The sequence below is a fragment of the Martes martes genome (genome assembly GCF_963455335.1).
Source record: "Martes martes genome assembly, chromosome: 17".
Taxonomy (NCBI): domain Eukaryota; kingdom Metazoa; phylum Chordata; class Mammalia; order Carnivora; family Mustelidae; genus Martes; species Martes martes.
Genome location: NC_137905.1, coordinates 5171751 through 5196524, shown reverse-complemented (window position 1 = coordinate 5196524; position 24774 = coordinate 5171751). Strand labels below are relative to the sequence as shown.

General features: G+C 52.5%; 1 protein-coding gene across 3 annotated transcripts in view; it reads left to right on the top strand.

Moving 5' to 3' along the window:
- Nucleotides 1-24774, top strand: part of CDH13 (cadherin 13) — a 1007942-nt gene that overhangs the window by 917149 nt on the left and 66019 nt on the right. For all 3 annotated transcript variants that reach the window (XM_080827654.1, XM_080827656.1, XM_080827655.1), the window contains exon 10: nt 3026-3279. In XM_080827654.1, coding sequence (XP_080683780.1) covers nt 3026-3279 — 254 coding nt within the window. The remainder of the gene's footprint in view (nt 1-3025; nt 3280-24774) is intronic.

The window sequence follows — 24774 nt, the reverse complement described above, 5'->3', positions numbered from 1 at the left end:
GGCTCAGTGCTGCTTATTAGCTATGTGACTGTGACTGAGTTACTCAACCTCTCTGAGCCTGCTCCCTCATGGAGGAAAGCGGACTAAAAACGCCCGCTATTATGACATAAAGTGAGGACCGGGTGCATTGATGTTCACAGAGCCCTCCTAGCACACAGTAGGTGCACAGTAAGGGATAAATAATGTCGTGGGATGGAATGAAGGGCGGTGGTGAAAACCAGACATGTATATTGTGGGGATCGGGGAGCCATGGGTGTGCCCCACCGGTATGGATTGAATTGTGTCCCCCAAGAAAAGATATTCTTACCCCCGGCCCCCGTGAATGTGGCCATATTTGCAAATAGAGTCACTGCAGATGTGATTAGTTGAGGTCATGGTGGAGAGGGTGAGCCCCCCTCCAGCAGGACCGTGTTCCTGTGAGGAGATGACAGGGACACACAGGGAGGGGGCTGTATGGCCACGGAGGAAGAGATGGGAGTGGGGCGGCTGCAGGCCACGGAACCCCAGGGAGAGGCAGGGAAGTTCCCCCCAAAGTTCTCAGAGCCAGCACAGCCCCATTCACATTTGATTTCGCGCTTTCTGGTCTCCAGGACCGTGAGACGGTTGATTTCTGTATTATTAAGCTACCCAGTCCTTCATTCCGGCAGGCCTAGGAAACTAACGCACCCACCAGGGTCCCTGACTAGGTGGGAGCAGACACTCCCAGAGCCCCGAGTGCTGGCTCCCAGCCTCCATCTTCCCAGCTGACAGCCCACCGAAGGGAATGCAGGCCAAGCTCTGCCCACTGGAGAGAGCCTGCAGCCGGCACCTGACTGCAGAGGGAGGCAAAAGGCCACCCACCGCCCTGAGATAGGGCTGATTTGGCGATCAGGGAAAGTTCCAGAGCTGCCCTGGCACTGGGCCGTAGCTGGACTCCAGCAGAGACCATATCCCTGCTCCCTTCTTCTGAGAAGGCACGCCAGTACATCAAGCTCCAAATCCCTGCCTCAGGCTCTGCTTCCAGACTTGACTGGAGTCTCAGGGAACCCAGACAGAGCTATCACACACACACACACACACACACACACACACCCCTATCATACACAAGTTCGCTCACATACACGCACATCTGACATGTAAAAACACACATGTGCGTGTTTACTATATGGGCACACATATACTGATCCAACAGAAATGTACACACTTGTACCTAGCATGTAAAGAAACACGCATTTTAGCCATACTACTTAGAGGCCATGTGTATATAAGCCAGACCACTTCCTCTGGGGACCCCAGTCTTCTCTCCCAGCCTGGGTCTGCCCCACTCCGTGTGGCAAGTGGCCCAACCCTCCCACTCACCATGTCAGCCTCAACCCCAGGCCCAAATTCTGCTGTTCCAAGTCCCGTGGAGCTCACAAAGGCAGGAATCCCCAGGCTGGTGGCTTTTTCATCATGGTAGAAAAATCAGTTGGGCTAGATTTGGGATGAATGTCTTCCGAGCATGGCAACGCCCTGGGCCCCAGTTTGAAATGTACGTCACCAAGGTCACGTATTTAGGGCATCACTCGGGACGGACAGAAATCTCTTACTGGAAAGGGATGGAGGGTGAGATATTCTTGTGTTACAGGAATGGGACCAACATCTAACTGGGTAGCTCCTCGGTGCCAGGAGTTTACACCTGTTAACTCTGTAAGTCCCTCCTGGAGTTGTTGCAGGCGTGGAGAGGGGGTCCTGTTACCATCAGGAAGCATTTCCTGTGCGTGTGTGCGTGTGTGTGTGTGTGTGCGTGCGTGCAGGTCTCTCTGCCCAGCTTCCCGGTCTCACACGGCTGCCACTTCCCGTGGCCCTTACAACCTGTCCACCATTTGCTTCCTTTTGGTCGGGTGCGAACCGACTGCCCGCACTCACTTTGGTCCTGTCCTTCCAGCAAGAGCATCCATGTGTCCTGGGTCTGAGGTGTTAGCTACCCATCGTCCCAGTCAACATTAGGAAAATAACTTGAAATAAACAGCCTGCCCTCATCTGACCTAAATGTCTCTCCACACGCCCTCAGTGACAGGAAATGCAACTCGTGCGTCATCCCATGGTTTGGAAAGTGGCCAGGTGAATGTCGTCCGTGTCGTTCATGATGGGCAGGACCCCCATATTAATAATGTCAGCAGTGGGGTCTCCTGGACGTGATCTGATTTACTCTGCACAGCCGCTGGGGGAGGCGGGTTCTACCAGCCCTTTCCGAAATCACCTAGAGTGGGCCAGGAACCCTGGGGCCAGGACCATCCACCATCATGCTGTAGGGTCCCTCCCAGGCGTGGCCATGTGTCTCGTAATCCCTGCCCTGTATCTGACCACAGAGCCCCTACTCGTAGTGACCATTGAAAATTGCCCGCAGGTTTTTAAATGCCCTCAGGTGGGGAAGGGCCCCGAGGCTTAACCCCACGTCCTTTTCCCTATGCCACGCCCTCCCCGGAAATGCATCTGCCAAGAGAAACTCTCCTTTTCCTGCTGTCCAGAATCCAGCTTCAGCGCTTGTGGTCAGGGAGATGGAAACATTGAAGATGGAATTTGGGGCTGCCTTTTCCACTCGACCTCCCCCCATAGTAACTGAGGCAGGGTGACCCCGTAGTTGGCGAAGCTTAGGTTTCAGAGTTGTTTGTCCCCGAGTCCCACGGAGTGTCGGAGTCATGGGGCTACAGGTTACAGGTAGGAAGACTTTTAATGTCGGCGGGGTAAGGGCGTCATCTTTAGATGGTCTCAGACAGGGACCCTAGCACTCTGGACTCACATCATGTGTTGTCACTTACTTCTCAATCTTAAAAAACAAAACAAAACAAAACAAAAACTACCAGCTTCCATCCCAATCCTGTATCTAGACGTTGCATATACTTAAGGAGGACCCCACGTTGCATTCACGTTAGCCCACAAAACCTGGATCCATCCCCGATCACCCACACGTCGGCTCGTGGGGTGTCGCAGGGACCTGGGGCAAAGGCGCCTTCTGCCCTCCGTAGCAGATACACATGCTGAGCCTCCCGTCTCTGCTTTCCAGCCCCTGGACTACGAGATTTCCGCCTTTCACACCCTGCTGATCAAAGTGGAAAATGAGGACCCGCTGGTGCCCGACGTCTCCTACGGCCCCAGCTCCACGGCCACGGTCCACATCACCGTCCTGGATGTCAACGAGGGTCCGGTTTTCTACCCGGACCCCATGACGGTGACCAGGCAGGAGAACATCTCCGTGGGCAGCGTGCTCCTGACCGTGAACGCCACGGACCCCGACTCCCTGCAGCATCAAACCATCAGGTGGGTGAGCAGCTCTCTAACTGGAGACCCGAGTCACGCAGAAATAGTATTTCTTTTCCGGCTGCAGGCCTGGTTGTCAAGAGCGAACTAGCATTAAATTAAATTTGTTAGGGATCTGGGTAAGGAGAAGATACATGTCGCAATGAAGTCTGTGGCTGATTGTATCCAGACCAGGCTGAGTCCGGGTGGGAGGCCTACTGCCCCCACACCTGCTTCCCAGCAGTAGACCAGCTCAGGAGGAGAGGGACTTCACGCTCTCTCTAAACGGCCAGAGCGGTCTGCCAAGCGTAGTCCCTGAAAAAAAAAAAAGAAAGAAAAGGACACCCACCGGCTATGGCGCCTTGCCTCGCAGACACTTGACCCACACTCTGGTCACCACGACTTGCTAAGGAAGGCACTGGCTGACTCCACACACAAGCGTTATTAGGAGCCCAGAGAGGTTCAGTAACAGCTCCAGGCGGCCCAGCTTAGGGGAGGAATCAGAATAGAAACAGGTCAGTATGCAAAGGCCCTTGCTCTCCGCCTAGGGCTGTGGATTCCCAACCGGTCAAGAGGGGATGGAACACACATCACTGGTACTTAGAACTGGAACATTGGGGTTAGATTTTTCCACTGATAAAGGGCAAGCCACAAAAAAAAAGAAAGAAAGAAAGAAAGAAAACAGTCTTTAAAAATTTCTGTCTTCCTTTCTTAAGCTCTGTCCGGTGCTGAGAAGGAAGGTGTTTTCATGACAAGATTTAATTAAATGATCATTACCCACGGAGCCCGCGGAGACAGGCTGCTCTCCTCGGTGCCATGTTTCACGAGCAGCCCGAATCAGGCATGCAGGTCCAAACGCACGCTTGTCTCCGCAAAAGAAAGTTATTAATCTTTCTCTTCCCTAATCTAATCTTCCTCTCCTAGGAGGAACAGATAATCAAGTATTAGATACACTTCTAATAAACACGGGTCGTATTTTCCTGATTCGAAACACCTGGAAACGTGTCACCCACCGTCTCCGCGCGGCCCCGTTACCGGGGAGCGAGCCGCCAGGCACGCGGCGCACGTTTGTTTCCGACCCCAAAAGGCGATTTACTTTCAGAACAAAACTTTCCCAAATGCCGGACGGACGAGATACAGGCCTGCACTATACCAAATCCGATAATAATGTGACCCTGAAATCGCCGTTCTGTTCTCTCTCTTTGCTTTTCCTGCTGGGTACCAGGCAAAGGAAATGCGCAATTTAAATATCAAAGAGCAAGTTTTCCTTAAGTCCTGAGACGGGGAAGCTGGTAGCTTTAACAGCCAGCCGGTAAGGCGGACGCACTCATTTAGGTTGTCTTTGTGGGAGCTTAACTGTCATTTTGTACTTATACAACAGGAGGAGGAAGAGACGGCTCTGGGGTGGGGAGAAAGCAAATGTGGAGTTTCGATGGGCTTGTCATTGCTGAGTTGGGGTGGCGGGGAGCTCCGCCGTCGCTGGGCGACTTGGGATGTCACCAATCAGGAAGCCTTAACAGGGTGGCGAGGGGCAGATGCGTGGGAGACAGCAACAGCGGGAGAGGCGGGTCTGTCCAGGTTCTCTGTTTTAAGACCAGCTCTGGCCGACTTGGGCAGTCGAGGGAATTTGCTAGAAGAGTCACTGCATCGCATATAGAACTGAAGAACATGCTGAGGGTCAGGTCCTGAGACAGCACAGGAAGGAACTCGGGCCATGCTGCGTCTCTAGGGGATGGGAAGGGACGGGCTGCCACTCCCCGGCCTCACAGAGGAGAACGAGTGAACCGCCTCCAACCCTTTCCCACGCTCGTGCTGCTCACCCACGCGGGTTCGCATACCCCGGTGCGTCTGCTTTGCATCGCCCGCGGTCATGAGCCTCTCAGATCGGGGGACCCGAGCGCATGTTCCGGATGTGGCCGCCTGCCACGGCGGGCAGCTGATGGGGAGAGAGGAAAGGGATCCCATCTTGCAGATGGCATGTGGAGCTGGGAATGTGGGACAGGCCTGGAGAGCAGTCCCAGCACACTGAGTCTGGCAGGCTCTGGAGAGAGAGGGCATGACTGGTAAGAGCCAAGACATTGAAGGGGTGTCAGGACCAGGCTGGGAGCCGTGGTGCACAAGGACGCGGCTTCTAGAATGGGATGCACGTGTTCCCAGTTGTAGCACAGGCAGAACGTCTGTCTGCGGCGCCCACCACGTGAAAAGAGGAGGTCAGAGGAAGTGATGTGTTAGTTCCTAGATGGGACACACGAGGGAAGAGGCAGGAGTGTGGGAAGGTCCAGTCGGTCGTCATAGATCTGACCCTTCCCCATGAGCTGCCAGCCCCTCTTCCGAGTGGCTTAGCCCAAGATGGCACGTATCAGCCCAAGTAACTGACAGGTGCACGGGCACGAGGGAACCCAGCATGAGAACTCGGGTGTCTGGCGTATGTTCTTACCAAACCTCTTGGCTCTGCTCTCCCCCCTCCGCCCCGGGTCGACTTCAGCCTCAGCCGTGCCTGAACGGCCACCAGCAGTGCCCGTCCTCAACCCTCCCACCAGGAAGAGAGGCTTCCCAATTAAAAGTTCAAGTCCAAGGGCCACACTCGGGTCTCACTGAGCCAACTAGCACACATGCCCTTCTCGGAGCCAAATGGAGTAGCGGGGGTGGGGGGTGGAGCGTGCCCACCGTGGGCCCCACGTCCCACCATGATGACCGCAGGAGTGCGGGATGCGCTTCCCAGGAGTCAGGAATGGGGGCTGAGCCATCAGGAACCACCAAGAGTCACTGCGACCACGTTCAATTTCATGAGTGCCCTCAGGAAAGGCCGCCGAGGTGTTTCTCTGTGGCTGGTTTACTTACGAGTTCTAGCATTTACAAATCGAGCCTAGCGGTGTCTGGAGATAACTCTCTTCCAGCCTTGAAGCAAAGTAGATGTGTGTGAGAGAGAGAGGGATTGAGAGAAAGACACACATTTCTCTCTCCGGCCAGACTCCTCCCACACAGTCCTTCCCGCTGGGCCCCAGCGTGGCCGGCAGGGCTCCTCTCTGGGCCTGGCTCTCTGGGCCTGGCTCTCCGCTCCCTCCACCGCTCCGCCCCTGGTGCTGGTCCTGAGCTCATCAGAGGCAGGGACAGCGTCACTGACAGGTGCAGCTCTTGTCACCGGAACTCTTCCGGGAGAAATGGTCCATTAATTACTTGATCCTTCCCCTGCCCCTTTCCTTTCCTGCCCTTTCTCCCTCCCCCTCCTTCCTCTGTCTCTCTCCGGCCACCCTGCCTATCCCTATCAATATTTCATTCCAAGATTCCCTGTGACTCAGCCCCAAGAACCCCATTTTCATCTCCAGTGACTCACCAGGCCCTGGGAGCTTTGGTGCCCAGGGGGAGATGCCCCTGACACAGGTCCTGCCCCAACCCTGAGGACAGGCTCCTTCCCTGTCAAAGCAGGGTAACTTCCTCCCCACCCTGAACCCACACCAAACTTACGAACTTTCTAGCCGATTCCCGTCCCGGCTGGTGTCCTGTCTCCCGTGATGAAAGGCGCGTCTTGTCTCGGACATGAGGCTGGCACAGCCGGCCCCTGCTGGGCTCTCTTTCATCTCACCAGGAAACAGTCAAGTATGTGAAAGGCGCCTTGATCTCTGAGAAGCCTGTAACGCTGAAGACAGGAGGTGTCCGGGCATCAGAGTGAATATTCTCACTAAAAAGCCTGAGTTATTAAAACTTGTTAAAAAGCCCATCGCCTCGCTCTCCGCCGAATCAGAATGGACATCCGTGGGCTGGTGACAGACGAAACTCTTCTTTTTAATAACTTGTATCTTCTTATCCTTATTATAAAGTTAAGATGGTTCATGGAGGAGACTTTGGAAAAGGCAGTTGAGAATAAAGAAGATAATAAGGAATCGGTAATCATCTCGCACAGGAAATCCCCTCGTAACAATGTGGGTATATCTCCGTCCAATGTCACATGTGAGAAACCTTCCGTTTTTATTACCAGAAATGGCTCCCATCACCCGTCCTGTTTTGGAACCTGCCTTGTCTGCTTCCCAGGACATGGTGAACAGCTTCCCATGTCAAGACACAGCCATTATTTTTAATTGCTTGATAGTATTCTATTATCTTATTACATGGACGCTCTCATTTATTCATTCATTTCCTTGTTATTAGATATTAAGAGTGTTTCCAATTGTATGCAATTATTTTTTGAAAAGGTCAGTGGACATGCTTACAGCCAAATCGTTGAATGCATCATTAATTTCCCAGAGAATTTTTTTGAAAATACTTTGCACCCAAAGTATTGGTATTGTTAATGCCTTTTGTCGTAAAAAGAATTCTTCTTTTTTTTATACCCACGCAGTCACATTTATAGTTTCCCTTAAGATTTGAGTTGATGTCAGGATTAGAAAGCCTCTCGGCTCCAAGTTCCTATCGCTACTGACGTTCTGAAACAGAGCCGCCTCCCTCACCCCGTCCCCTCCACACACCGCAGCCCCGCCTCCACGCCCCCAAGACAGGAACCCCGCATTTCCCCGTGACACTCGTGACATTCGGGTGTCTCTAATAAGGAGCAGACTTTGCAACTGAGCTTGTTGGCTAATTACTGTCGGAAGGAGCAGCTCAGGGATCCTTACGCTACATTGGAAATGACTGCCTTTGTCCCATGTTCTCCACCAGTGAAATGAATACCGGGGAGGAACCCTGGGGCCCTGACCCTTGATTCCGTTGCTTTGGGGAGGCAGCCGGCTGCTCAGTCCTTCCCAACAGCCTGAGAGGACGTATCTCATTGTCTTTCACAATCGGGGGATTTCCTTGGGGGCACCCAAGTAGCAATTCCTATTTTGAGCATTTTTTCAGACCGAGCTCGTCTTGTCCAGGGTCTACAATAAACCACGCTACAGCAGAGGTTCCTGCCTACACACTGAATATATAAGCCGTGTGTTGAGAAATATCGTTCGTACCGACATGACATGACCTATCATTGCTCAACATGGTTTTGGAGAAAACATTCATCCAGGGAGCCCTGCAAGGGTGGGTCAAGCAGCGCTGTTATCTGTGAAGATTGAGTTTGGCTGAACATAACATGAAAATTCAAAATGACCGTGGCTCAGAAAAGATAGAACTCTTCTTTTTTTTTTTTTTTTTTTTTTTTGGTCTCCCGTAACAGAAGTCTAGAATAGCCACGGCAGGGCCCAGGGCTTATATGGCAGTCCCACAAAACTGTTACGGGGTCCAGTCTCCTTCCTGCTCGCCACTCAACTACCTCCAGGCTGGTATCCCCTTCCTCATGGGCTGTCATGGTTGCTAGTGCTCCAGCCTTCATGTCTACATTCCAGACAGTGAGATGGGAGAAGGGGGAAGAAGAGCATCGGGTCTCCCGTCTTTTAAGGAAACGTCCTGGAAGTCAGCCCCATTTCTGTGTAAATCTCACTGGCCAAAATTAGTCCCGTGACCACACCTAACTCTGAGGGATACCAGACCATGTGGTCGTTTAGCTGGGTAGCAACCAGCTTTTAAAACTGGAATTCAGCTAAATGGAAGCTTTTCTCCATAACGAAAAACCACAGGGGAAATTTAAAAGGATAAAACCTGCCATGTTATTAGAGTTCTACGCAATCGAAATAATAGATAATCGTGTTGCTAAAGACCCAATGCTTGGCGGGGGGAAAGCGCGAGGATTGTCGTTACCGCTCATTCGGTCACTCAGTTGAACGGTGCTCATCTGGAGCCTGCTGACACCCGGGGAGCTGTGCGTTCGCTTGTCAACGAGAGGGCCTCTGCCCGCAGCCCCCAGAGAGCTTGCAGTCGTGAGAGCAAGGGCATGTGTCCCAGAAAGAAGGCCGGAGGCAGGAGGGCAAGGAAGGAAGGAGGGAAACACATGGTTTCCTTGGGAAGTCAGAATCAGCGGTCGCCAGCTGGGGACGAAGAGCCAGGCAGCAGAAATTGTTTCCAAGCATCGCTGCGATCCTGAATCTTCCACTCTCCCTAGGGCTCTGTGCAGCTCTCCGCCTCCTGGGACCCGGCTGCCCCCCATCCCCGAAACTGGTGGCCGTCTCCGCACCCCCTTGGAGACAGGTGTTTGAGAAAGAGGGCAGTAAGCTTGCTGGTACCGGGACAAAGTGCCCAGCGTGTTTATATTAACGTGCACCCAAAGCATCTTCACGGGGGGATCATTTATTGCCCATGAACCCGCAAATGACACATCCTTGGTCTCCCTTTTCACTGATGAGGAAAGCGGGGCCTCGGGGAGCCTCTCAGAGCCCTCCTTTGTGGGAGGAGAGTGCGTAGAACTGTGGGGAGAGCGTCTGGGACTGCTGAGAGCCCACGGCGCCCACGCGTGTGTCCCATTGAGACGGTCTGGGCCTCACCTCCCCGGGGGGGCTGCTCTGACCTCGGGACTGTGCTCCCTGGGCATCTGGACATGTGTTTCTGGACATCTGGCACTACCCTCCTGACGCCTTACTGTCATTCCCGCCCTAACCCTCCGTCTTCTCACCGATCCTGGGCCCTGGGGGGTGGGGTGGGGGGAGTGGCCGGCGGGGAACCATCCCTCCCTGATGAAGTCGCATCAGTACTATCTCCGAATTAGCACTTGAGGCCCGGCACGTGGACCTTCCGATTCTCCAGGGGGCCCACAACGTGTCAGGGACCCGAACGCATAATCCGTTGTCTCCACAGTTGGAAAAGAAAAGAACAAAATCTAAATGAATAGACCTCGAACATCCGGAGAGAGCATCGTGGCGACATGACCAGGGTCAACTTTAAAGTCGGCGAAACCATCTGTTTGCAGCCCATTCGCAGATCTCACCTTGCTAGAGAAATCCTAGGGGATTGTTAATGAAGTATTCAGTTAGTTAATGAAGTATTCAAGATAGCTCAGTCATGCCAAAGGCCAAAGTGATCTCAAAACTTTTGTGGGACCAAAAAATGTATTTGGCCTGTGGGTACATGCCAGGATATCTGCTAGGGTTTGGGAGGAGGCCACCAGGAACAGAGAAGACTCATCGAGGCTGAGAGTTCCTGAAATAGCCCCAGCCCGGCCTGGGCCAGGCAGACAGAAGTGCTCGGTTAGTCGGCACGGCCTTGAGTAATGGCAGCTGCCTCGGAGGTGTCTGTAAAAGCATGTCTGTGCGTAAGCATGTGTAGAAGCATGTCTCTGCATAAGTAGACATGCTTTTTTGCCCCTTCCAACACTGACTGATGTCTACCAACCATGACATCAGCAAGTGGCCTTGTTTTAAACCAGTCCCAGGAGTAAGGCCCGTGCAGGACAGACAGACCTCCGACGGGGCTTCCCGACTCCACGAGGGTCACAGTCAAGAGCCACGGCCATGGCCGTCAGCCGCCTCTTCCTCCCACGCCTTGATCCACACTGAGCCGATGCTCGAAACTCGGACTATCTGAAGCCGATCCAAAGTAGAGCCTCGCCTCTCTGAAAACTGCAGCCCTCTTTGTCCTGATTTCTTTGCGTCTTTTGAAAGTCCTTTCCCTTCTTCTCCCTGCTTTTGGACGTGGAGGCCTTTTAGCTCCACGGTGGAATTCATTCCTCAAGCGGCTACAGAGCGCGACATGCAGTGATGAGAATCCAGCCCACCCCCCTCCCAAGACTCGTTAAAATGCCCAGTTTCAGATTTGCCTGTGAGTCATCAAGTCCTTTTAACACCTTGTTTAATCTAATGTTGGAGACCATTCGGAGAAATGAGGGGAAGTCAAGTGAAAATCACCGGCTGTCTATGGGACATTTCGTTCTGTATCGTCTAAGATCTTTAGAAGTAGATGTCAAAAATCAGTCTGCTTGAAAGTTGGGATTTTGTCATCACAGGCCTTCTCGGGAACACAGAGGCTTGAAGTGTATGGTAGCCTCCCATTTGTGGGGCGGGGAGAAGGGGGCTTTCAGACTCCTTGTTTTGCCAAGAACAGATTTCAAAACCAGATTTAAGAGTTTAATTTGGGGTGACTCCCACCTGTTAAATTTTAATCAGGAGTTAAAGGCTAAAAAATAACATTTCTACCTGGGGAAATTAAAAGAACCTCCCTCTACTCAAATATATTATTAACACTTCATCTTAATTAAATGTGGTTACTGACCTCAATAACGGGATTTGGGGTGAGGTCCTTTCTGTTTCGCTTTGTTGAATGAATTAATTCTTTCCCCAGTCAACAAACACAGAGCTTGAAATGCAAATGAATTGTTTACAGTGGTGCCTTTGTAGCTTTTAATTAAAGTGATGTTCTTCCATTGCAAGTTTATGGTGGCAATACATTTTATCGCCTGCTCTGGCTGTAGAGTTTTTAATTATTTATGTAAATATATTAGCACAGCTGACTCTTATTTTTAGTGGTCAGATTTTCTGTTAGGAAGATGCCAGGGGGAAACAAGGTCTAATAAATTAAACAACCGAATGTTTAAAGCTTGAACATCTTCGGTGGCTAAAAATAGAATTCTGGCTTTTATGACGATCCAGAGATGGGAGATTTTCATTATTAACCTCAGTTAGAGGCACTCCGTTCAGTTAATATGAAAGAGCTGACCATTTGGACCAACAGTTGAAAGGTTATTTTATAATCCAACCACCTTTTTAACATCCGTCTCCACGTGTTGTTGTAAATTTGCCACGGGCCAGACTCTCATTACTGAAAGCATGGTTTCAAATTGGTTATATTTGAATATAATTAGGATGGTCATTCTTGTCAGCCTGAGAAATTAATTCTCAGGGCCAACATGGGAAATATTGACAAACGCTAATATTGTTTCTTGCCCACTGTTTTCTCTAAGCTGTTCACTCTGCTGTGCTGGGTGGTTTGGTTTAGTTTGGGTTTTTTTATTTTAATAAAGGCATTTGAGATAGACCAAGGTTGCTGCAGAACCTACCGAGAACGTATTGATAGAGAAAGGCACACGTTTCAGGATGGCAAGAGAAGTGAGTCGACCAGGGAGAAGTGAGTCGACCAGGGAGAGATTTATCCTCTCGCCCCACTTTGTCAATCAGCAACACCAGGCCGTGGCCGAGAGCGTCTAGGGGACTCAGGAAGGGCTCATCGTGGCCTTAGTACTAACACAGGTAAAAAACCAGAGACAGCGTGTCCTGCAACTAATTCGAGAAGTGTGTTTCGGCAGCAGCTCCCAGTTTTGTCCCAGAGGAGTCATGCAGTTTGCATTTTCAAGTGATGGGGCCCTGAACCAAGGTCTCCCACAGAGTTTATTTCAGGGGTCTCCTTGTGTACGCTAGCAGGATAAGAGCAGACCCCCATGGAGTCAGCTCTAACCGGCCCTGCGTTCCTGCGTGAGGGCTGCATGTGTGGATCTGGACGAGGGTTGGGATGGGATAGGCCAGCTCTTACCACTGCTAGGTAATGAGCTCTTACAACATGCCAGCCTTTTTCTAGGCACAGGGGATACAGCAACAGCAGAAACAGTTAAAAAAATATATCATATAATCTTCATATGATGAAGATTATACGCCAGTGGGGCCGAGAGAAAGCAAGCAAGAAAGTAAATAGCATAGTTGTGGGTGATCGGTGCAGAGGAAGAAAAAGAAGCGGGGGTCTGAAACTCTGGAGAGGGGGTCGGGGAAGGTCTCGCTGCTGGCACGGCATTTCAGGAGGGAACTGAAGGAAACAGGGGTGCACCATGCAGATATCTGGGGAGGGGGTGGAAAAAATAAGTGCAAAGGCCCTGAGGCAGGGTGTGCAGAGGTGTGAGATGCGGGGGGTCATTGGATCTGGGGTAGAGTGAGTGAGGTGGGAAGATGAGGCCAGAGGGGTTTGGAGGTAAAGCCTTTACTGTGAACAAGACAGGAAGTTGAATACTGGTGGTATTGGAAGAGGGGAGGGGAGACCGCATAGACCAGTGGGGAGGGTCCCGCCATAAGCCAGGTGGGAGGTGGAGTGGCGTTGGACTTGGCGGTAGCAGTACCAGCAGTGAGAAGCAGGCCATACTGAGCATGTCTGAGAGGTGATGGCAGCTGGGATGTGCTAACCAGTCCTGTGCGTGTGCACGTGTGTGTTTGTGTGTATGTGTGTGTGACAGAGAGAATGACCGTTGACTCCCAGACCAGGTGGACATCTATGAAGCAGGCGAGCTCCCTTGGGAAGGGACTCAGAGGAGGAAGTATCAGGAACTCGGTTTTGATCACACTGAGTTTGAGTCAGAGGTCGGGAGCAGGACTTGGAGAGCCGGGAGGATCTGGGCTAGACAGAAAAGTCTGGGTGCCATCCACGTTCATATGGAATTTAAATCCCGGAGTCTTTGAGATCCCCAAGGTGGTTAGTGAAGGCAGAAATGAAAGGAGGCCCGGGGGTGGCCCTGCCTGGCATGTTCTACACAAGGCCCCACCTCCAGAGAGTAAGTGACCCAGCCACGGTCAGGTACAACGTGCACTCTCACCTGGGCGGCTGGACCACAAAGTTGCCGAGCCGAAGTCGGCACAGGTGCAACTTCTCCGGGCCCAGGATGGAGTGGACACTCAGCCAGGAGCGGGTCAGCCCTCGGCTGGCCTGGCTCTGCCCGTCCTCTCCTCTCCTGCCACCAGCGTGTCCTGCCCTGTCCTCCGGTCCACTCCTCCAACACCGACAGCCCACGCTGGCCCCTTGCTCACAGCCGCACAGATGTGCTGGTGGTTGTGACAGAGTATTGGGCATTTTCTCTGTCCCAGACTCTGTTCTCTGTGCCTTACACACTCGGTCACGTACAATTTCACAGCAACACATAAAGAAGGTGTTGGGATGGCCCTTCCTCCCAGGTGAGGACAGTGAGGCTCAGGGAGAGTCAGGAACTCACCCAGAGTCACATGGAGTCACACGCAAGAAATCTGACTGCAAGGCAGACCTCTCTCCTTCCTGCTCCTCCGCCTCCCAAGCCAGACTCAAGCTGGACCTCAGCCTCCGGCTTGGGGGGGGGGGGGGCGATGGCAAACAGACTTGATGGCCCTGCTCTGTCACGTTCCATTTCTCAGAACAAAACTGTACCTTCTGTTTCTTTTTTTTTTTTTAAGATTTTATTTATTTATATGACAGAGATCACAAGCAGGCAGAGAGACAGGCAGAGAGAGGGGAGGAAGCAGCCTCCCTGCTGAGCAGAGAGCCCGATGCGGGGCTCGATCCCACGACCCTGGGATCATGACCTGAGCCAAAGGTAGAGGCTTAACCCACTGGGCCACCCAGGCGCCCCGTACCTTCTGTTTCTGATTTGAGCGGATCGTCCTAAAATCTGTGACAACTTCTGCTGCTGACCCCCACAGTAAAACACTCCACTGCCCAGATGCCTGGGAGGGCCACAGGCAGGGTTTGGATAGAGCCGCGTGGGCAGGGGTTGCAGAAAGCCATGGTGGGGGGGTGGGGGGGCGGGGGGGCGTGCGTCCGTCCTCTCGCCACCGTCATCCAGCAGGGATGCCTCTGTCACAGTTTCCCTGTTTCTTTCCTCCCTACCTCCCGGGGCCGCCTGTTCAAACGGGGGTCTTGGAGCGGTTCCAATGCTGCCAGACTCATCATGGGCACTTGAGCAGCACAAACGTGAAATGTGTTTTCTCCGTGGGTGCGGGGGAAGCAGATCTTGACTCTTCATTCCGTCTTGCCTCCAGGGGCTGCGGCCGAGCATCCCCGCTCCACCCCAGTCTCATATGGCCTCGTGAAGGGAGGTGGCAGAGCCTGGGGCTCCAGGGGAGTGCATGACTTCGTGGGAGCAAGTCCCCACTCAGCCACTTTGCAGGTGTGTCACCTCGGGCAGACACCCCATTTTTCTGTGCTCGATGTCCTCCTTGTAGTATAGGGGGAAGCACGGTCTCAGTGACAGTCACCATGGAGGGTAATTCAGGGTAAGCGCTGAGAACACAGTGCCTGGCCCAGAGTAACCACTCAGCGAACCAGTCGTCATTCCTAATGCAGAGTGTAAAGGCATTCATTCAAGAATGAAAAGGGTTTTTTCCTATAATCTGTGGTTTTCCCGTATTCTGGCTTAGAATAAGCAAATGTACGAAACACTTATTAGGGCTGAATGTGGGAGTTAGTCTCAGCTCCCAGGAATGGCGCTGGGGCCACAGCAACCCCGGGGGCTGTCATTGCTGAAGGTCTCGTGACGATGGCTGTCTCCTCCTCATTCCTGGGGAGATGGAAGGAAGCAGAAAGAAGCTTCTAAATACTAAGTTTTGTTATTTGCCATTCACTCGCCTGCAAGCGAGTCCTCAGAGAGGACAGAGCACAGGGATGCGTGGTGAACCTTTATTGAACAGGACCTGCAGACGGCTGACATTCAAAGGTTGCAGCCCGGCTTCCTGACGGACAGGTGTGCTCGACTTCGCGATCATTGTAGAGCGTGTGTAGCACAGTCATATTTTCTGCTAGTAAAACTGTTCCTGGTTTGAGCATCGGGATTAAATGGGTCAATATTTTAAGATGTTCTGCAAAGCCTCTGATGCCGTGCAGATGACACCGTGACTAGTAGAGACTCTGTTGCCCAAACAAGTTGAGGATCTGGGCGCCTGTGTTGGACTGAGATACGGCAGAGGAGACCTAACCGGGGAGCAGGAGCGGGCATTACAGTTAAGGACCTCTGATTACTTCCCGTTCAAGGACCTGTCAGCATCCGTGGCCGCAAGCAGCAGAAATCAGCATCAGCTCGATTATGTGGAATACAAGACGTTACTAGATTGATATTGGGGATCACAGAAGGGACAGGAGGCCAGAGGATAAACCAGGGGAAAAAAATGAGTGGCCACCAAAGAGAACAGAACAGGGGAGGCTGTCGGGGCTACCCCCCAGGGAGTAGCCTGGCACTCGAGTTACACCTCCCGGGGTGAAAGCAGGACCTCTCCACCCTGACCCTGCACAGCGAGAGAGGGTCAGATTTGCCGGAGCTGAGCTGCACATCCCCAAGCCAGTCCCCCCCCCTGCATCCAGGCATCCACCCGAAACAGGGGTCTGTCCAAAGGGGAGCCTGGGACGCTGTGGGGAATGATAAAGGAGGCGTGACTCTGGAGGAAAACTGTGGAGTTCTGGGTGTTCTCAGAACGGGGGGGCCGTGAGCGACACAATCCCCTGGGGCACACGCTTTCAGGCTGTGCCAGAAAACTCAGCCATCAAGACAGACAATCTACTCAGACAATATGTTTCATGTCAAAATTCATACGAAAATCCATGCTAAACAAAATATCAAATTTATAAGTAAAGTAGGATCAGTGGTGCTGATTTTTCCTTTTGCTGCCAGCTCTGATAGGGTAGGAGCACAGACTGTGAAGGCCATTCTGCCCCGTTGGGCCCATTTCTTCTGCGAATTGAAGGGATGGGATCAGAAATGCTCTGTGACTTTGTGGCTCAGGGGCAGGTGTGAACGTGCGTTCAGCCGAACCCTAGGCTGCATGGAGACCCTTTGTGCCGGGCCTGATCGTGCCTCCTGGTGACGCGGGCAGAAGCAGATCCCCTTTCTACAAGAGTGAGAAATGATGGGCGAACTGTAACCTTCCTCACCCACAGAATCCGTAGCCGGGCTCCAAAGGAGAGCAAGAGAGCTCTGTGGAGTGAATAAATAAATACAAATAAAAATAAATGAGACCGTAAAATAATGTTTAAGATGATTAGGGGGAAAGAACGGGAACCTTGAATATAAATAAAACACAATAAAATAATAGAAGAGGCAAATGTGAGAAGTAACTAAATACAACATCTAGAAAATCCACGGTACTTTATCTCATTCCCACCCTGGATGCCCCCGCAGTGGGTGTGGTCACCCCCACCCTACGGAAGAGGACGGGAGGGACCTAGATACGCTCAGGGTCGAAAAGTTAGTGAGTGGAAGGGACGGGATTCTCATTCAGATATGCTTATGCCGAAGAGTTTTTTATTAAGGAAATTACTTATTTTGAGAAAGGGGAACCATCTTTAAAAAAAAAAAAAATCTGCACCCAGTGCAATGTGCATTCTCTTTAAGTCCCATAAAATGTCTTTAAAATTCTATTCCGATCAGGATCTTTATTTCATCCGCTAAGCTGAGGGTGGGCATTCAGAGGGTCAGTGTTTCCTCTGTTCTCCCCTTGAATGCTTTGTGTCTGGGGCTTCTTTCGAAATCTGTAGAGATGGGAGGACCAGAGGACCCAGTAGAGAAAGAAGAGCTGAAAAAAATGGCTCTTAGGGCCCCCGCTGGTGTCCTTCTGAGTGTCCTTCATGGGACGCCCACAAATGAGCTGTTCTCTTGAATGGAAATGAGCTGTTCTCTGAGCGGCTGCCAAAGACCATGTATGGGCGAGTGATTACTGTAAGATATTTCACCCTTACTGTCTAAAAATTAGACCTCTCCAGCTCACAAAATAAATAATACATAGATTGTCTCGTTACCAGGAAGGTACAATCTACTTGTCTTAGCGACGACGTCTTCAGTCTCTGCGTTCTTGGGACTCCGCTAAGCGCACTTGGTCTAACCCACACCCTGTTCACCTGGACGGTCATAATTGTCCCCGCTGGCGTCCCTCTTCCAAGCTGTCCTCCTCCGAGTGCTCTGTCCATGCAGTATTCTGCTGGTCTGGCTGTCTGATGGCTTCTCTCTCTCTCTCTCCCTTTCTCTCACCTCTCTCCGCTCCAAACACGTGGCCCACCCCCAGTGTTTTCTTCCCCCTTGGGAACTGTACAGAAATCATCTCCCCGCAAAAAAAAAAAAAAAAAAAAAGAAATCATTCTCCCTGCCTCAAATCGCACCAATCCTCGTTATTCACACCTGCTGTATTTGCAAAGGCAACATGCTAAAATTTAATTGTAACCCAAAATACTGGCGGTGTTTTCGTGGTCACATGCGGATACACGCAGAACATCAGCGAAGCGGAGATGCTTGTCGCACGTTTCCAGCTGAGGTCGAAACAGGCCATGCTCAACCTTCTTGTCTCCGCTCTTGTACAGTAAAGCAGTGCCCTCGAGGTCTGTTGGGCGCCACGTTTTTTGCATTCTCGTGCTTTGGGGTGGCGATGTGGCTGTCTCCGATGGCCCTTGGAGTCGTGCTGCCCGGTGTTCCTCCATGCAGGAAGACAGGGTCGGTGCTAGAGGAGCCGCCTTCATGCCCGAGTTACAGTCCGCTGGCCATGCGGTCAATGTTCGCCAGCAACCATGTGTGTTACGTACAGGGTCTTTAAACAGAAGCGCACGTGAAATCAGGAAATGGGTGGTTTCGCTGACAAAAAGGTGACCAGAGGCTCGCAGGAACCTAATCCTCTGTGTGATCCAGGAGCAGTGGCTGGGGTCCCTCATTCGATATTCCCGGTGCCTAGACCAGGGCTGTGGGGGATAGCGAGGATGGACGGCCCCTGCCTGCCTGCACGCTTGCTGCCTGTCTGCCCTCTCCCTGGGCTGGGAGCCCCTTGGAGCCAGGGGCCGCAGGACTCTTGAACCGTGCCTGACGCGTCATGGGCAGTCGACAATTTTTTGTTTAATTCATGAATAAATTGGAAATAAGCAATGATCGTCAAAGCCAGTTTTCCAGCAGGCTTTAGACTGCAGTGAATCCTGTCCGGTGGTTAATATTTAATTCCTTTTTGCAAAATCTAGAAGGGGATTTCCATCAGGGTCTGACGCTAAGAAACAGTGGGAATGAGTGCCAATTCAGTACTTTTATTTAATTATCATTCGATGCTCCTCTTTGGCGTGAACCTCCCCTTCGAGCTGGAGAAATTAAACGATGCCTCCCTCTCTCCCCGTGCCCCAGGCACCTGGGCTCTGCTGAACCTCCCGGGGGGAGGGTCATGGCCACCTCGGTAGGGGGATGGCGTCACCCGAGTGTTCCCGGTACTGCTGCCTCAGAGAAGCTCATGAGGTGGGCAGAACATCTGTATCTCGGTTCTTTCTTGGAAGCCATTTGGCTTCTCTCTGGACCAAAAAGGTGGTCCTGGGAAGACCCTTACCCACCGAGCCCACTCACGTAGAGCACAGAGAGCTGCTTTGATAGCTAGGGGGCCGGTGACTTGTTTCTTCCGTTACAGCTTCTGCTATTAGAGTACGAGTCAGCAAATTTTTCCCTTAAAGGGTCAGATGATAAGGAATAGAGGCTTTGTGGGGCACAGGGTCTCGGGCTCAACTACTCAACTCTGCTGTTATAATGCAAAAGCTGCCCCATCAACTGATAGGCGTGGCTGTGTTCCAATAAAGCTTTATTTACACAAACAGGCAGAGGGCCAGACTTGGCTCTGGACCACAGTTTGCCAATCTCTGCAGTAGGTCCCTTCCTGTGTGATGGGGTCTCTGTGGTCTTCTGTGCACCCTGAGCCCTTTGAGGAAGGCCTGGGTCACGTGGACTCTCTTTTCCCCAACTCCTGGCACGGTGTCTGCCCCCATAGCGAGCCATCACCCAACCCTTGCTAAACGTGTGACTCCAGGACACAGGCATTGTGAAACGTGCCAGCCAGATGCAAGGTGATCCAAGGCCCAGTGACAGTCCACCAGTCTTCGTCCCACGTCCATCGTCAATAGTCAATATGGCAGCAGTTGCTTCTCTGACAATCAGTCAAAACAATAGTCCTGTGTTCACTCAATACGCAGCCTCTGAGTATGCAGATGTCAGCCCTGGAGACTTAAATAAGCTTGTGATAAATCCTGACTCCGCACCCGGGAGCAGACCGGAGGCTTCCCTAGGATTCCTGCAGGTTCCAGGGGGCTGGAGAAAGAGGCCCCGCGCTGTGGCTCCCGGTTTCCACTCCTGACAAGTTCCTTCCGCTTCCTCGTTGTCTCGCCATCCTGAGCGCGCCCTTTTGCTCCGTCCCCCTCCCAGCCAGGCACACACACGTGCACATGCACACATACGCCTGCGCGTGCACGTTCACCGTCACCAGCAAAATCAGGATGTTGGAGGTGTGAGGGGGAGACGGTGACATGGCCCCAAATTGCTTCAGTCTGGAACCTCACGGTCCCCGACCGTGGATTCTTCCCACTGCCTCCTCCCTCTGTATTTTTTGCAGGATATGTTCCCCCAAAGCACCCCAACCTCGTCACCTATGGTGACTCCTCTCCTCTCTCCAGTCTCCCCCTGTCACGCCCCCCTCCCCCTGCCACTCCCCTGTTCCCCTTGGGCCACAGCTCATGGAGGTGTGGCAGACATGCAGTGAACTGCACACTTTTCAGTTGTATCATTCGGTAAGTTCTGATGAAATGTACATGCCCATGAAGCTATGACCGAGCCAGCGCACCTACCCAGCACCCCTCCGCCGCATGCCCCTCTGTGACCCTCCCTCGCGCCCCTTCCCCCTCGGGCATCCATGGCTTGGTGCCGAGTCCCTATGGAGGAGAGCGTGTTTTCTAGAGTTTGATATAAATTACATCCTAGAGCACATACTCTTTTTTGTCGGGTGTCTTTCGCTCAGCACAGTTGTTTTGTGATTCACCCATGTCGGTGGCCTGTGTCCCGATTCTCCCTCGAGAGCAGAAACAGGGACCTTCTGCAGAGTAGCTCGTTCTCTCCAGCTCCCGCCCCCAGCGGCTTCAGGCTCACCTCTAGCAGATGGAACATGGAAGCCCATCCGAAGATCAAAGCCCCCCCCCCCCCGCCAGAAGGTGCCGGTGGTTTTAACAGCATGCCTCCCCCCATCCAGCCCTCCCCGTCCTTGAGCTGCCTCCACAATTGTTTAATGAGCACCTACTGTGTGCGGGGTGCTGCTGTGGGAGAGGAACCGAGCAAGCAAGGCCTTCCTCTTGGGGAACAGTCAGAGAATCAGGAAGGAAGCAAATAAGAAGTTGCTTCCAGATCTAATAGGTGTTATGGGAAACGATGGAAAACGCTCAGGAAGTCGTCTGGAAGGACAGACATCCGGCCAACTATAGGGGTTCCTTCTGGGGAGTGGAATGAGAGTGGGGTTTGGGCAAAGTCTCCCTCTCCTTGTTTTGTTTACAGGTTTTTAGAGTGTAGTCTCATATTTAGTTATTTAAATGCCTTTTTTTTAAAAGATTTTATTTATTTATTTGGCAGAGAGAGACATCACAAGTAGGCAGAGAAAGAGGGGGAAGCAGGCTCCCCGCTGAGCAGAGAGCCCGATGAAGGACTCGATGCCAGGACCCTGAGATCATGACCTGAGCCGAAGGCAGAGGCTTAATCTACTGAGCCACCCACGTGCCCCTTTAAATGCCTTTTAAGGAGCAATGCGTGCTCATTGTAGAAAAAGTCACAAACACAGAGCCGAATAAAGAAGCAAATTAAAAGTCCCCTTTAGTCGTACCCCCCAGATCTGGCCGCCATTATATTTCATCGTGTTAATTCCACACTCAAGAGGCAGAAAGGCACGTTTTGTTTCATTTTGTGTCATTAAGCAGGCCGTGGGAGCTACTGTCTGCTTCCTGGGGACCTGAGCTGTGTTTATTTTTTTAAGAGGTACTAATCTTTGATTAACAAGGATGAATGTAACATTTAAGAGGAATCTAATTGCACGTCCTCTCCTTCTCAACAAAACCACACTGTGCCCCCCAAAGCACGGCGTCAGGACTGAGGATGTATGACCGTGAGCCGGGGAATTCTAGGGAACATTTTTCATGTCACTGCCCAGACAGTGGCGTGAGCGTTCCAACAGAGAGGTGTCCCGGCTGCAGGTTACGTCCGCAGAAGCCAGGAGGGATAATAACTCACTTTGTCATTACTTAATTCTGGGAGGGCTGCAGTTACTGACCTTCCGTCGCTGGGGGGGTGAGGCCCTCGGTGTCGGGATGTCTGGAAACAGAAATGGCGAGGGGACAGGTGACCAGGTGGGGGGAGGGGACTGCCTACAGAAGTCGGATGACGGGTCCGAGCTCCTGACGCATTTCTCCTCTAAATGACGTATTTGCGTGTTTCGCTCATCAGCTTGCTCGGGTGACATGTATCCGGGGAGTGCGTCTTCTGTGCCACCACAGAGCCCACCGCCAGGCGCAGGCCAAGCCATGGGTGCAGCTCTTCTCCCCGCAAAGTTGGGCACAGGCCTTTGAGGGCACAGGTGTTTAAGCTAACACAGGACCGTCCAGACCCCTTGTGTGGATTTGCCAACATCTGGTGGCTCTCTCGTGTGTCCCATTCTCCTGTGTCTGCGTGCTCAGACGGGCACCCTGGGCACCCCGTCCCCCAGCCACTCCCTCAGGACCCACCAGAGCTCTCCACAGCCAGTCCCATCACGCCCAGAGCCCCTGCCGTCTGCGGTGCTAAGTATTCTGCATGTCTCCCCCTCCCTGCCCCTTCGCACCAAGTGGCTCCCCCGTATCTCCTTCCGTATAACAGCCACATGGCTGAACGCTGCAGGAACACAGTGGTCAGAGTCCTGCTTTTGCATGCGGGATTTAATATCCGGCCTGCCTCTGATAGTTGTGGGACTCTGGGCAAGTCGTTTAGCCTCTGCTGGTCTCGTTCTCTCCAGATGTAAAAGGAGATAATACCTAGCGTCATCGGAAGGATTAAACGGGCCGATCTGGCAAAGCTCTCATCACAGCATCTGGGAAATAGTAGGAATCAGTGCATATTAGCCATGACTGTTGTCCTTCAAGAATCGTTGCAAACGAAACCTTGTCCTCCAAGCCGTCTCTCCCCACCCTCTCCCAGCCCCAGTGGGGGCTTCGCCTTCCTACATAACTTAACCTAACTTTCAGCACGCATGCACACAGTTAGACGGAAATTGTCAGTGAGAGTCCTAGCAAGGACAGCCCCCCAGTCTCAACAGCTTAACACAATATTTATTGTTCACTCAGATCACTCACTGCCAGTGATGAGAAAGGGGCGGGGGCAGATGGCTCCGTCCCGCATCATTTGAGCATCAGACCTCCTTGGCTTCCTCTACCTTGGGGCGCTGTCCCTTCCGGGTGTGGCCTGCGGGGTCGCTGTGCACAGAGGAGGAGGAGGGTCTTCCGGGGGCATTAAGACCCCAGCCCAGCTGCAGGGGAAGCTGAGAAATGCAGCCCGCCTGGACACCCAGGTAGAAAAATCATGTTGGCCAGCAGATGCTCAAGGGCAAACCACGTGCTCTGGATCCTTCCCCCAGGGCTGGTCCCCTTCTGCCTTCCCTCGGGCTCCATCTTAAGAATTAACTCTGGGGACGCCTGGGTGGCTCAGTTGGTTGAGCGGCTGCCTTCGGCTCGGGTCATGATCCCAGCGTTCTGGGATCGAGTCCCACATCGGGCTCCTTGCTGGGCGGGGAGCCTGCTTCTCCCTCTGCCTGCCACTCTGTCTGCTTGTGCTCACTCTCGCTCCTCCCTCTCTCTCTCTCCCTCTGACAAATAAATAAATAAATCTTTATTAAAAAAAAAGAATAAACTCTGGAACGGAGGAGGTGGCTCGCCGGAGAGGAGAGGCTTTCCGAGCGCGGAGGCTGGGGGGTGCGGAGAGGTAGCAAGGAACCCGGCCCCTTCGGGCACCAGCACCAGCAGCAACGACACGGGCCACAGAGATTCCCCGATAGAAACAGCTCACCGCCACATGTGCCCGGGGTGCACGTGGACTTTGAAGCAGGGATGAGGGGCAGGTCACGAGAGCGGAGCCCGAGGTCTTCTGAATAATGGGCAGTGTTCCCCAGCCCATCCGCTGGACCTAAGAGCCCGCATCTCCGGGATTCCAGTCACGAGGCTAGCGAGAGCTTCCCTCCCTGATTCGCCCGCCTCTTTGCCAGGTCTCTGCAACGAGGAAAATGCACCGAGCCGAGTAGTGATTTTAAAACAGAGTTAAGGCGAGGAAGGCACATTGGCACACGGTCTGAAAGCCGTGTTGTGTTATGTATCAGCCTTCCTCCAACAGTCATACTCTCGGAGACGAGTAATTCCACTCCTAGGAATTCACCTCCAAGAAATCATCAGAAATGGTGGTGTCGGGCTTAGGTACCGGAAAGCAGGGATCTTCCTGCAGAGTTCTTTACTGGAGCCTTGTTTCTGACAGCAGAAAGTTGGGGAACAGCCTGAGTGTCCCCCAAGAGGAGGCGGTTTGAATAAATAATGGGCCAAGCGCCATGACGGACTAATGTACCATCATTAAGCCCCGGTTTTGTAAGAACTGTTAAGCCAGGGGAAATTGTTCCCGATATAAAGTGAAACAGAAAAAGTGGGATATCAAAGCCAGCCACCTGTATGACCCCAATTATTTAAATCCCACGTAGAGACGCTCCTGAATAGAATAACCCACGAGGTTGGGAGTGATTCTCTCGGGTTCCTGGAAGCACGGACGGGTTTTCTTCTTTCTCTTCCCACTCTGCTTTTGTATTGTCAAGTTTTCTAGGCTGAACACGTCGCTTTTATAAACCGAAAAGTAACTGTTTAAAGAAGCAAGAAACAAGGGCACTGTAAGGAAACTTGTCTTTCTCTCCGCAGACTCGCCCAGAGGCACTGGGTTCCTTTTCTAATCTTAGAGGAACGCGAACACAGGCCTAGACCACCCGGCCCCTGAGCCCGTCTTGGGCGCAAACGAGCACTTGTCGCCCGGGACGCATCCCGTTCCGCTGTCAGAACATCCATTCAGCTGCACAAAATACATCCCGGGAAACGCCATCTAGCTAACCCTGCGGACAGCGCTTCTCTTTACAAGGAGAAATGAAAAAGCCTTACCCCTCTGTAGGTCCTATAAAGACGTTTCCTGGCATC